General features: G+C 42.6%; 1 protein-coding gene across 1 annotated transcript in view; it reads right to left on the bottom strand.

Annotated features, from left to right (window-relative positions):
* Window positions 1-4,085: 4,085 nt before the first annotated feature.
* LOC119178777 (ATP-binding cassette sub-family F member 2) overlaps window positions 4,086-14,488 on the bottom strand; it is a 63,644-nt gene continuing 53,241 nt past the window's right edge. The window contains exons 11-14 of the mRNA XM_037430020.2: window positions 11,548-11,658; window positions 11,137-11,199; window positions 10,586-10,714; window positions 4,086-4,492 (exon numbers count right to left, since the gene is read on the bottom strand). Of these exons, the coding sequence (XP_037285917.1) occupies window positions 4,163-4,492; window positions 10,586-10,714; window positions 11,137-11,199; window positions 11,548-11,658 (633 nt within the window). The 3' untranslated portion in view covers window positions 4,086-4,162. The remainder of the gene's footprint in view (window positions 4,493-10,585; window positions 10,715-11,136; window positions 11,200-11,547; window positions 11,659-14,488) is intronic.

Genomic DNA, 14,488 nt, shown 5'->3' with positions numbered 1-14,488 from the left:
TCACGTTGTCGATTGCCTCCCTCTCGGAGAAGTCTAAAGCCTGGCACGCAACAAACCACGTGACCAAAAATCTTTTTACTTTCATGTTTCAAGAAACATCATGTAAGTTGCCAAGTTAAGCCTAAACATTTTTCATTGTAGTTAATTAAAACATCTCGGAATAGTTCAAGGTTACATGTACCTACAGAAAATGCACGGAGGGAAGCACGGCTGCAACGAACTAACGAAATGAAACCGAAACTGATTGTTCTGTCTGCTACAGGCACAAGTCGCTGCGAATTCACGTCGATTAAAGAGCCTGAAGCATCTAACGTCGATGCCATCGCTTTAACACGAGTGCTGTGGGTGTTCGATGTGAAAATGCATTGTTGAAGCTGGCGTTTGTTAAACAATCAATAGGTGCGCGACTTACAAATATGCGCTTTATGCAACCGCGTACTCCTACAGCCGAAAACCAGTCGAGAATATGTCCTCTAAATGTGTGTTGCACACAGCGTATTTTCAGGAGCTAACGAAACGTTTGCGTTTCTATAAAATAAATAGAAGATGCACGTTCTGTATATTTACATAGTAGCCTCTATTTACCTCAAACTATGTGATTTGTTCGAATTACCCGAAAGTTCGAGTCGGCAGTCCAGGAGACCTGCGTACGGGCGGAGAGCCACGGTCTTCAGTCCCGGCGTGGACGCGGCCAGCAACTGCGGCGGACACCTCTTAGGGGGGTGTCTGACCAGTTTTCCGGGACCAAATAAAGTTCACTTCACTTCGAGTTAACAGACGTAGACGAAACGGCCGGTAAACTCTAACCATCTTTTATTCCTTTAAGTAGTGTAAATGACTTTCTCCTACAGTTCGACGATGTCGTAGGCAACAGCATGAGACCCAAAACTGCTGCACCAATTCGTGCTTTGTCAGCGCTGTGTGCAAAAACGAAACGGTGACATTAAACCAAAAAAAAAAAAAAACGTTTTGCCATTCAAACTAAGCTAAAAACCGAATTAGCATTACTGTTTTTCATCAGGATGACCAAGAGCATTCGAATTAAGTGAAAAGTCGCATTAACCGAGTGCGAAGTTGACTCTCGCGACAATAATTGTCGAAGATGATATGTTCGCTAGCTGTGCCTCAGGCTTCGATCACACACATATTTTCGTGTCATATTAGCAAGCCCTCAAAAAAGTTTATGAGTGGCTGCACTCAGCGTCTTCGCACTGCTGATAATTCAAGGTACTATTTTGAGTGGCTTTTCAGTTTTATGTCTGTGCTCATTCTTCAATTGGGCTGTAAGGTATGTGGAATAATGTTCTGGGAGAGGCGTCCGTGTAAATCTCCTTGAGTATGCTGACTTGAGTGAAAACGCGTAAGTGGTACTCTGACAGGTTTCAAGTAAATTTTAACTGAGATCAACTGGCTCCAGCTAGAAACCAACTGGAACCATGACCAGTTGTACTGGACCCACATCATTTATATATCAAGGCCTCGCCCATTTCATGGCCAATCCCCCATGGTTGGTTGTGCCAGTTTAATAAGAGTCTACCAAACAACTCATTCGGTATCTAAGTGGGGCGAAGTGGTTGCAATAGAGATCCGTCGGGAACTTTAACCAGTTGTGCGGCGGAAACCGCCTGGTACGAGTTGGCGTTCAACACCAAGACCGTCGGTACTCTATAGCTTTAAAAGATTCAAAATCTGATAAAGTCATCAATTTCTTCAACTACACACTGGATTTATTGGGTCAACAGTACTCGAAATGAAGATAACACATTCTCCTAAGGCATTCCATGTGAAACAAGTGTGTTTCTCTACTGATAGACAAGACGATTAAGGCATTGTTACTGTGAAGGATAGCATCATTATACAAGGTGGCAAGTAAAAGAGAGCACAGATATTACTTCCGGTGTAAATAAATGTAATAAAAAATGCTCTGGAGGATTATTAAACATTTGCACTACACAGTTGAGATGCTTAGTTGTGATTTTGTGATCTGGAGGCAAACGTCCGAGAAAAGTGATTTTTTCTACTGTGAGAACTCTCTATCTTGATAATGCGAACAGCACGGTCCTCTTCAACGGCGGCACTTAGGTGCCCCTTCAGAGACACAAGCTTGCAGATTCTAACAAAGGCGTTGCCTAGTGTTCGTTCGGGCAGCTCACTTATTAGTGCTAACACCTTTTGCGAAACACCTTTTCAAAACACGTGCGAAACACCTTTTCGGTCGAGGGTAGGGGTGGCGCATATTCCCTTTCATTCTGCCCTGCATGTGCCGGTACATCACTCGCTTGGCTAATATGCCGGTGATAATAGCTACAATGTCTCGAAATAGGTGGATCAGACATTTAGGCTGTGTTCTAAAAACTTGTATAATAGGGTTGTGCGAACAGCGACTTGGTTTGAATATTTTCTAATCGAATTTGTATAGCATATATCGCATATTATAAAGAAAGCGTGCATATTTGTCACAATTCAATTAACTTACACAATATTTCTTTAAAGTTTAAACAAGTTATGTACAGGAGGAGGAATGAACTTTTATTGCAAGAAACCAGCAGGTTTAGATGGCCGGGCCTAGGCCTCCCATGAGGGGACGTCAAGTGCTTGCCTCGACGCCGCCTCACGGTCGTACTGGGTCGCCCAGATTTGGTCGTCAAGAGTTATGTACAAACAAATATCACTCTTTCTGGTTAAATTGAAAATGGAAGCAACTCTGAATACTAGCAAAATTTGACTTTTGCTAGAATGCAAGTGATGACCTGTAATATACATTAAGTTTTGAAATTTGCTGTATTCAGAGCATGTAGGCCAGTATAACAGGCTTTTAAAAAAACTATGAGAGTAAAATGTTCATTTAACCTTGAAGTGGGGCTTCGCCGCAATGCAGATTTTTTTCGAGTAAGTGTACTCACAATACAGCACCCAATCAATGCGGCAAAACCACTTTCACAGAGGAGAGGGGTTACATGTAGATTAATATTCACCTGTTCGTTCCCCTCAAACACTTCAAGGTTTCTAATAACTAGAATTCATACCGAAGCGGATTCGCTTTACTGTAATATTCATTCAAATATTCGAAGTGCTCGAATATTCGCACAAGCGTATTGCACCCATAAGATGCGCACTTAGTCACATTTTATTTGCTGTTACACCAACTGAAAGCTTGCTGTCGCTGTGGTGGTTTTGGCAGCAGCCCCAAGGGCAGCACAGCAGTGCTTTCGTGTGGTATGTTCTGGGACAGAAAAAGTGGACATGTGCAAGCAGGGAGGGAGGAGTAGTTTGAGGCCAGTGCACTGGACATTTTAGCTAAGGAAAGCTCGGGCCTAAATATTTGAACTTCCAAGAAGTAGCTGTGCAGAAATGCTGCGAATGTCCGAGGAATCGATGATAAAAGAGGCATGCAATTATGGGCACAAGAACTCTGGATAGCACAAACGCTCACGACTAACAGCAAAAGGCGCACAGTGATAAGTAGTGCTAGATGAAAATATGTGTACTTCTTACATAGACCCCTGCCCCTACATGCCAAACTAATAGGTGCCACCCCTTGCCTGGCCATGCGCAAAGAAGCATATTTGAGTCTCTTTTTCGTTGCTGTGTATCTTTTGCAGTTGTTACTCGGCGTTCATGTCGTCCCAACTTCGCCCTTACGTCTATGTTTGCACGCCTGCAGTCTTTTACAGTTGAACCCCTTTGTAAGAGACACTGATGTAACAGACAATTGCGCATAAGAACGCCAGTATGCCTAGATTGAAACAGGGTTTGATAAAAAAAAATCCTTACGTGGTACGCAGCTCATAGGAGGCACCTATTATAAGGGACAAGAGTTTGCTGCCCAGAGCATGTCTCTTGTTAAGGGGTTCAACTCTATCATGAGGGTGCGTGTTAAAGAACCCCAGGCGGTCGAAATTTCCTGAGCCCTCCACCATGGCGACACTCATAACCATATGGTGGTTTTAGGACGTTAAACCCTACAAATCAATCAAATCAACTGTATCATGAACCCCTACCTACTAGCTAAACTTTCTGCCATACTTGTAGTAACCCCACCCCTAAAAACATGGCGGCTGAGTCATCCAGAACTGCACAGCATGGACAAGTGTTTCATTTTTATTATCTTTGTTGTTGAGAAAACCGTAGCAAGCAGCACTAATAAGGGCTCCTTTCCTGGTCATTTGGGCCTGTTTATTTGTGCATCGGCCATGACTTTCTTGCGCAGGTGTTCCTTGTACGAGAGAATGTCCCCTTTCCACTTGGTGACTGTCTGGTTTTCGCACACCCAGATCTCTTCGGCAACGCGGCTGATGAGCCGGAAGTCGTGGCTCACCAGGACCATGCCACCGTCGAACTCCGCTATGGCCTCGGCAAGCGCATCGATGGTCTCCATGTCCAAGTGGTTGGTCGGTTCGTCCAGCAGCAGCAGGTGGGGCACCTGCCATGCCAGCCAGGCGAACACCACACGGCAGCGCTGGCCGTCTGACAGTTGCCGAATCGGGCAGATCTGCAACGTCACAAGTGAAGCAGGGTGAAACTGGGAATCTATTGAACACTGGACATAAATTTTCAATTCTCAGTTCTTGAGACAGACGCAAGAGGAAAGAAACAATTGACCTCAACTAGCCTGCATACATTCATAAGAGTGGAAACAGATTATATTGATAATAAATTTGGTTTCAGCAGAAAATTTCAAGCTACAAATGAAAAAAAAAATGATGTTCACCGGTCATAATTTTTTTTTTCCAAGCAGCTTTCATGCAACAATAAGGTGGATGACAACTTTCCTCCAATGAAAATTACTCTACCTTGCAGGCTTTGCTGAACCAATCTGACACTTAATTCAAACTTCATCGCTCATCATGCGTGTGCTTGACAGCATCGAGCCCCCAGAAGCAACTAAAAGTGGCAGAATAAGTCTGGGTGGAACTTAACGAAGTCTGCCTCAAGTAGTACTTCACTCCACTTTATTTCCTTAGCAATTGAATAGGTGAACAGAGGGGGTTATGGCAGCAAAAAAAAAAAAAAAGAAACAAGCTTACATTTATTAGGACTTAGTTTCATTAGCCAATGATTACACCATGTTTGTATGTTGTTAACGTCATGCTGAATTAATGTTTGGTCATGAGTGTTGGTTACTGAATGGTAAATAACACAGTCATCTGCAAACATGCAAAAGTTACACGATACATTCGTTGGTAAATTGTTAACATAAATAAGGAAAAGAAGAGGTCCCAGGACAGGGCACCTGACATTACAAGCAGTCGTTAGAACAATGATTGTCAATAAGAATGAACTCGGAGTGGTTAGTCAGGAAAGATGTGATTCATGCAAGTACGTTGGGGTCTAGAATTAAAACAGAGATAATATTAGAATGAGGCGTTTGTCAGGGACAGTAACGAATGCTTTAGCAAAATCTAGGAAAATGGCATCAGTCTGAATGTTACAGTCAAGGTTAGAATGTAGGTCATGAAGGAAAATGGCCAGCTTTGTTCGCAAGGATAACCTTTTCGGAATCCATGTTGACAGGGATGAAAGAAGTGTATTGAATCTAAAAGGTTGATAATATGGGAGTATATGACATGTTCCATGATTTTATAGTGGACACTAGGTAAAGATATGGGACGGTAATTTAGTGGCGAGTCCCTGTTACCCGATTTGAAGACTGGAATAACCTTCCCCACTTTCCAGTTTGGTGGCAGAATGCTTGATAATAATGACTGCGAAAATAACAGTTAGGTACGCGGCACACACATGTTTAATGTTTATTAAGAGTTATGAGTTAATATCGTCCTCGCCTGCAGATAATGAAAGCTTAATATTTGCTATGATCGAAATGACCTCGCTGGTAGAAAAAATAATTTGGGACATAGGCTCCGTAATACTAGAGGGGGAAGAAAGCTCAGAAAAGGCAATTTCGTTGGTAAAAACCAAAAAAAAGGGTCTCGCTAAAGATATTCGCACATTGAATGTTGTTATCTGCATCACCATTCGCCTTTAGAACACTTATTGTGCACGTCTCCTGAGGGTTCATCACCCGCCAAAATTTGTGAGGGCTGTTTGCAAGTATTTAAGTAACTCTTCATGAAAAAAAAAAAGAGTGCTAGGCGTTTCGTGTAGCCGTCAGATAATCTACTTCTGTGGCATAGTATTTGTCCCATGCAGACGAGAGCTTGGACTGTTTATCTGATCGAAATAGACGGTTCTTCTTGTTTTTTAATTTCTTAAGTGTGTGGAAAAACCATGGCTTATTTCGGTTAGCAGTGAACGTGGTTTTTGGAATAAACTTCTCGACAAGAGTGGCTAGCTTATCTTTAAATATGACCCAGTTTTTATCAACAGAGCGCATTTGACTTATTCTTTTGAATTCAGGAAAGAAAGACACCAGTTTGTTATTAAAGGAGCTATAAATGCCTTGGTCATCAAGGCGGATTGCTCTAGCGGCTGAATCGAGTTTTATAGGCCAAAACGATAAAGTCGCTTGTATTGCCTTGTGGTCACTAATGGTGCGTAGATATATTATTGATGATCAGCTCTCTGAATAACTAGTTCATATTAAATTTAAGATGTTAGAATTGTTTTCTGTGACGCGCGTTGGTAGGGATACCAGTTGGGTTAGATCGCAGTTGAGACAGAAGTCTACGAAATCTTTTGCAGACTCGCAGCCTACAGCTGACTGAATGCTACCACTCCAATCTATTTGAGGAAACTGAAATCTCCAAAAAGGAGTATCTCTGCTCTTGAGTAACGCTTAATAAGGTCACTCATATTGTTGTTTAGATGTGAAATCTGGAATACTATGTGGAAGCTTATAACAGACGCCTATAAGAACGGTATAGGGGCAAGCACGACAAACGACCCAGAGAATTTCAAGCTTGGGAGCGTCAGTCCTGGCCATAGAGCACGATAATTGTTGATTCACAGCTATCAGAACACCACCCCTTCGTGCGCCAGTGCGGTCCTTTTGATAAAGATGAAATCCTAGTAAGTGATCTAGTACCTCTGCATCGGTTACATCATTTGTTAGCCATGTCGTGGTAATTACCAAAACGTTACTGCTGGACGATAAAACAAGCTCAGAAAAAGCGTTCTGTTTTGGAAAAAAACTATGTGCATTAGAGAAGACTATTGACAGCAACAGGCTAGAATTAGGGTGAGGTATGGCGGTGTTCTAGGTGGATTAACGCCGAAGTAACCGCTACGATACTTCCTTCACAGTTTGAGATTGCTCATCGTAGACGTAACGCATGTGACCCATTAGCAGTGTTTTGCAATTCAACGAGAGAACAGCAATTTGGTTTTAGCGAAAGCAATCAGATGCCGACGGACGTGTGGAACAGGACGAGAAAAATCTTCGCCAACACTGTAAACAGTTACCTTAAATTTCCGACCATTAGAAAGTATCACTTATTTTGTTTTATAGACTGGGAATTTAGCAGTTATGGGGCAATTGTGGTTATTATCTTTATGGCAACCCAGACGGTGGGCACGCTCAATTTCGTTTGGATCAACAGAAATACCTAGATGATCACAGCAGTGCTTGATAACAAGTTGTTCAGCTTGGAAAAAGGTTTCTGATCCTGTTGATTCAAGAAGGCCATAAAAAATAAGATGACTGCACTGAGAGTGATTCTCAGCGTCATCCACACACGCTTCAAGCTTGTGCAAAGAAGTATCAGTCACGTTAGCGGTGCCCACTTTCAAGGCTTCCACATGAGAACGCAAAGAAAAAATATTTTGGTAATGTTCTTCTACATCACTCATGCGTCTAATAAGATCTGCGATAGATTTATCTGTTTATAATAAATGGGACTTAAGGTCCAGCACCTGGTTAAGTAATTCTGTCTGACCAGTAGATGCAGTTCAGTGAGTACAGCATTGGATGCAGGGCACGAGTTGCTTTCAATATAATTTTTTGTTCAAACACAGCTAAACGCAACTAAAGAATAATACACTGGTGGATACGACTCATGTTCCATGAACTCGGGTTAGGGCATATTTCAGTATGTTTTGAGTAAGTGCTAGAATATCTGAAATTTCGAATATTTTTTAAAGAGTGGTTTCTATTCGCACCAAAACTTCGCCATTCAATTTATTTGAACTTCCTGAAGACAAATAGAACAACCAACATCTGATTGGCAGTGGCTCTTCAGATTTTCAATATGCTTCATCCCATCACTCTTGCATGTCCCTTAGTGCACTAAGGGACAAAGAAGGCAAAGTAACTACCAATATGGATAGGATAGTTAAAATAGCGGAGGAGTTTTACAGAGATCTGTACAGTAGCCGAGACAACCACGACCTTAATACTATAAGAACTAGCAGTAACCCAGACGACAACCCACCAGTAATGATAGAAGAAGTCAGAAAAGCTTTGGAGAGCATGCAAAGAGGCAAAGCTGCTGGTGAGGATCAGGTAACATCAGATCTGCTGAAAGATGGAGGACAGATTGTGTTAGAAAAACTAGCCACCCTGTTTACGAGGTGTCTCCTGACGGGAAGGGTACCAGAGTCTTGGAAGAACGCTAACATCATCTTAATACATAAGAAAGGACATGACAAGGACTTGAAGAATTACAGGCCGATCACCTTGCTCTCTGTAGTGTACAAGCTATTTACAAAGGTAATTGCTAACAGAGTAAAGAAAACATTAGAATTCAATCAACCAAAGGAACAAGCAGGATTTCGAACAGGCTACTCAACAATTGACCACATTAATACTATCAATCAGGTAATAGAGAAATGCTCAGAGTATAACCAACCACTATACATAGCCTTCATAGATTACGAGAAGGCGTTTGATTCAGTAGAAATATTAGCCGTCATGCAGACACTGCGGAATCAGGGTGTAGATGAAGTATATATAAACATTCTGAAAGAAATCTACAGGGGATCAACTGCTACCATAGTGCTTCATAAAGAAAGCAACAGAATACCAATCAAGAAGGGTGTAAGGCAGGGGGACACAATTTCCCCAATGCTATTTACCGCGTGCTTACAGGAGGTTTTCAGAAGCCTAGAATGGGAACAGTTAGGGATAAGAGTTAATGGAGAATACCTCAGTAACCTGCGCTTCGCCGATGACATTGCATTGCTGAGTAACTCAGGGGACGAATTGCAACTCATGATTACGGAGTTACACAGGGAGAGCAGAAAGGTGGGTCTTAAAATTAATCTGCAGAAAACGAAAGTAATGTACAACAACCTCGGAAAGGAACAGCGCTTCGAGATAGGTAATAGTGCACTTGAAGTTGTAAAAGACTGTCTACTTAGGGCAGGTAATAACCGCAGAGCCTAACCACGAGATTGAAGTAACTAGAAGAATAAGAATGGGGTGGAGCACATTCGGCCAGCACTCTCAAATTATGACAGGTAGATTGCCATTATTCCTTAAGAGAAAGGTATATAACAGCTGTATCTTGCCGGTACTTAGCTATGGAGCAGAAACCTGGAGACTCACAAAGAGGGTTCAGCTTAAATTGAGGACGACGCAGCGAGCAATGGAAAGAAAAATGGTAGGTGTAACCTTGAGAGACAAGAAGAGAGCGGAGTGGATTAGGGGACAAATGAGGGTTAAGGATATCACAGTTGAAGTAAAGAAGAGGAAATGGACATGGGCCGGGCATGTAGCACGTAGACAGGATAACCGCTGGTCATTAAGAGTAATTAACTGGATTCCCAGAGAAGGAAAGCGGGTTAGGGGGAGACAGAAGGTTAGGTGGGCAGATGAAATTAAGAAGTTTGCGGGTATAAATTGGCAGCAGCAAGCACAGGACCGGGTTAACTGGCGGAACATGGGAGAGGCCTTTGTCCTGCAGTGGACGTAGCCAGGCTGATGATGATGATGATGATCACTCTTGCATAGCGGCAAAGCTGCCTTTCAGGTTCTGCTATAGTTACAAATAATAGACTTTGGAAGCACTGGTTCCACTATGAAGATGATAGATATGGCAGAGGTGGGGGCTCAATTATGTTATGGACCTGAAATTTGGGCAACAAGTCTGAAAGATCGAATGCAAAATATTTTTGGCACACAAATTTCAGGTGTTATATATATATTCATGTCCACAAGGCATATTCGAATCTCTAGACTCAAAGGGAGCAGACCCTTTCCCGCTACATCAGTTAGGCTTCCAAGGAAGTTGAAAGAGAGACTGAGGAAATGGCATCTTTGACTTTCACTCCTAAAGTGTTGTCAGCAAGACTTCGGCTGCACAAAGTTATGTGCATAAATACAATTCGGCCTCTGCATTGCCTTATTCTTGAGAAGACAATAATGAAACACCACCCTGCCAGCACTTCATCAACTTAGCCACTTTCACACACTTTCATGTTGTTCCCTCACATGAGTATGAAGAATTCTCTCCAATTTCTTTTCTCTATAGCTTCGCTTCGAAGTATTAGAAAAAATGCTCTAGTAGAACTATTTAGGAATATTCTAAAAATATTCGATCCAGTTCACACTAAGACTTTAATATTCGAATTCTCTTCGCAACCAAAATTTTTCTATTCGCAGATTTAGTTTTGAGGACTGCCCGGTTGTCTAACTGCACAGCCATCTCTCCCTTCCCGGTTCACGCAACTCTTCGTCGTAACCCACCTGCTGTCTTCCAGTGAGACCATAGCGGCCAATGATCTTGCGCATCTCTTCTTTTTCCTTGACCTCTGGGAAACTGGACATCATGTACTCCAGAGCAGACATGTTCAGGTTCAGTTGCTCAGACAGGTGCTATGCAAGAAAAAGCATAAAGATGGATGTGATCACACCCATTCAGAACATGCGCAGATGATGCTGGGGGCTATCAGTCACTGCATAACGAAATGTCAACCTTCTCATTTTACTGCTTTCAGCACTAGGTTGAATCGACAAGCACAAACAATTCATGACTAAGCAAAGTTATCGACAAGCACAACTGCTCACACAAAGCCGCTCTTATAACTGGGAATAAAACAGTGCTCAAAACAGGGCAGACACAGAAAGTCATGACGATCCTCTGCCCATCCTTTATGTAAATATCTATGTCTGTTATAAAAGATGTTATACTCTCATTGAAAGCGTGATGAATGGGTTATCGCTCATGCCCAAAGAGCTGACAGCTGCATAAGAAGCTGGCTGTAGTACACAGGTGCAGAAGCAAACAATCATCTTACCTGATGATATCGAGCAATCTTCAGGTGCGAATGTGTCCTGATTAAGCCGTCATTAGGCACAAGCTGTGTGGGAGAACAAACCGCATCAGATATAATGTTCAAAGACCACCAAGAAGCGAGTTCCTTGTACTGCGGCAACAAGCTCATGCACGAATGCTCAAGACTAAAATGACGCAGGAAACACTGTCACAGTGCACACACTGAGGCAAGAAAGCCCCGCGGAGCAAATCTCGTAAATAGCTAAGAATCAGTGGAGAGGCTAGACAACCAATTATGAAGTGAGAATAGTGCCACTGGAAAGGCTAATGAAGAGAGTTGCCGCAAATTACTTCATCGTAACCATCGTGTCACACTGCCCGCACTTCGTAGTGATCATGAACCACTAGACCGGTGTCAAACCAGCTGCCTCACCTCGCCACAAAGGAGCTTCAGGAGAGTCGATTTGCCGGCTCCGTTGGGTCCCACCAAGGCCACCCTGGTATCTAGGTCAATGCCAAACTCCAGATCTTTATAAATCCAAGGCTGCAAAAAACACCCATACGTCACGCACCATTCATCTAGATACGGAGAAATGACAGATAATCTCGTCGATGTAGCACCCACGCTCGGTGCACCCGACACATGAGTCGAAGATTAAGTACATCTTTGCACTCAAAAGCAGCTCCTGCATTCAATCTCCATCTCAGATTACAATACAGTATACTGCAATATATTGGACCTGTGTACAACAGATTTTTGGATACAACAGATCACTATTTAGCCCAAGTTTAGTCTGTGTATCAAATTAATAAAGCGAGTTTCACTTTAAGCAGGCCCCAATGATACGATGAACCATCAGCTACAGTGAACAAAATCAGAACCCCCCCCCTCCGAAATTCGGTGCAATAAGTGCACTTTTATCGTGTTGACGTGGACTGACAACGGACTTGACTGTGCCGCCCTCTGTGCACTAAACCCACGGGGATTTAAAATTACGGTTGGCAACATTGGTAGTTCCCGGTCAAGCCAAACCAGTCTCAGAGTACGTTGGTTATGCTCGTGGATCAAGCGTTACAGCTGACTGAAATGAGACTCAAAGCGATGGCATTGTCGCTAAACGGTGCTTCCCATTCTCTTACCACAAACTTGTTTGAGGCAAATAGAAAAAATAAGTGTTTGTGTTTTGCGTTAGATGTCTGTCACTCACTGCAGTAGCACTGTTTTGCACTGTGACCCAAGGTCTGTAAGTAAGACATTCTGGTACTCCAAGCAGATAAGTTCCACTGTCAAATTAGAATGCTAATGCGAGAGATGCTTTAGTGCAGCTCAGCTCAGAAGTTTCAGACCAACTTTGGTCTGTCCAGCGGGCTGTAGAAACTGCAAGGGCACAACAGTTCCTAGTGGCCTAATTTCAAACAAATGTGTGTTCCCGTCTGCACAAATAAGAAAGGATTTCATCCAAGCTGATCAACAGAAGGGGCTTAAAAAGCCTGCTAGAAACTCTTTAACATTGGGCTAAGCTTTGCTACTGTGCAGGAGCCGCATAGCATTCCTGCACCTACTGTAACATCACTCACTCGTTAAGGGGGGACACTGGTCTTAACAGTGAAGATTTTTACTATTAGAGATAATTTAAAGAATTTAAGTGTGTATATGTGCACCTTGCTCCTGTTTTCGAAAATGTGATCAGTTTTATTGTGCCTCAATTACTTCTCAGAATATCAAAAAATGAGCAAAGTGTAATTAGGCCATTTTTTATTGGTCATTATGGCACTTTCCCTCAATATATTTTGGTTCAGTTTAAGATGCAGCTGTAGCCAAAGGTTTGCCACGTGGAGCTATGTTATTTATATTGATGCTGATATACATTACCATATAAAAATTTCCAATTGTGTTGATGCCGTATAATTCTGAAGTGTAATTAGCTCACATTGCTATTCACAAAATTTCATATGCTCAACTTAGCCTTGCCATAAAAAATATCGTAGCTCCACAGTTTGACTCCTTACGAGTTAAACAGTACAACATTTATTAAAATTGGCATAACGAAAAGTTTCGTAAGGCTAGTCAGGCTGGCAAAAAATGTGAAGCTGAAAAAATAGCATTTGAAGTTGTTGACATTCACTGTAGAAATTTTTTAAAAGGAATTTTTAGTAAATTTTATTTAGATGTTCCTGTCTGTTTCTCTGCTAAACAAAACAGAAAGTGTCCTATTTCATTGAAAGAATCATAAAAAACAATTCTAATGAGCAAAGCATCATCTGAGCCCCACCATGGCAAGTAGCTGGGGGTAGGGTTGGTTGGTATTCAAATGACCATGGGGTATGAGACTAAAGCCATTGTTTCCTCATAAATGAATGGGAAGTCGATTATAATTAATTAACCATATGTATCTTTAACTGTCTGGATGTTAATCATTAATTAACAACCTGTAAGTTAGATAGCATGCTGCCCTATGTAATAGATTTCTATGAGCTGAGCATCGCTTACACTCAGCCACACGCAGATGTAGCGTCCCGAGACGGTACAGAAAAGTGCATAGATTTCTCGTTTCTAATGAGCAAGTTTTACCGAGAGGTGGTGAGCTCAGCTGCAAAACTGTGGTGAAACTAAGCCAACGCACCTTCACCCTTCGATATCGACCTCATATGCGGAGCATGAGGTGCACTCTATCCGCTGCTTCCGCGATCGTTCACACATGCGCTTCACAGTTAATTCTACGAGTCTGTGCGTAAATCGCTACCATACACAGGTCTGATCAGAGCGGATCGTGAATGCAAAAGTGCCTAATGGACACCGATTCCACCAAACTCTCGTCCCGATGGTGCACTTTTAGCAGACCCCTTCTTGTTCAAAGCCCACCTTTTACCGCTTCGAAAAACTTGTTGGGAAGGCAATTTCAGACAAGTCTCCGGGCATCTGGATTGTATGAAAGAACTACCAGCGCAAAGCAGAAACACAGTGCGTTGAGAAACATGCATGGGCACATAAGCAGGGGCACGCAATCAAACAGCCACGATGGCGAATGCGGAATAATATTAAAAAAAAAAAAGACCCGTCGATCACACCAGCCAATGGGAAATGCAAGATGACGCTCTTGAAAAAAGCGCCAGCCAGGTCAGCCAATGGGAGACTCGATACGACTACTCGAAATGCGCACTGAGTGAGAGCCAATCAGCAATTCGGGAACGACCTCCAGAAAACTTGCGGCAGCGGCCTTTCTGCTTGGACGACGCTATTTTGAGATTCGCACAAAGGAAACAGCTTCAAATCTAGCTTAATGTGGCAACGCTCGGCCCGCTGAAACGCTAATGGGCGCCCACGAAGTTCAAACAAATGTTTTTTTCTTCTGGGGGCATTTTACAGCTGCCGG

Source organism: Rhipicephalus microplus, unplaced genomic scaffold (genome assembly GCF_043290135.1).
Source record: "Rhipicephalus microplus isolate Deutch F79 unplaced genomic scaffold, USDA_Rmic scaffold_18, whole genome shotgun sequence".
NCBI classification, from domain to species: domain Eukaryota; kingdom Metazoa; phylum Arthropoda; class Arachnida; order Ixodida; family Ixodidae; genus Rhipicephalus; species Rhipicephalus microplus.
Note: the sequence above shows the minus strand (reverse complement) of the source record. Positions and strands in the feature narration are given on the sequence as shown.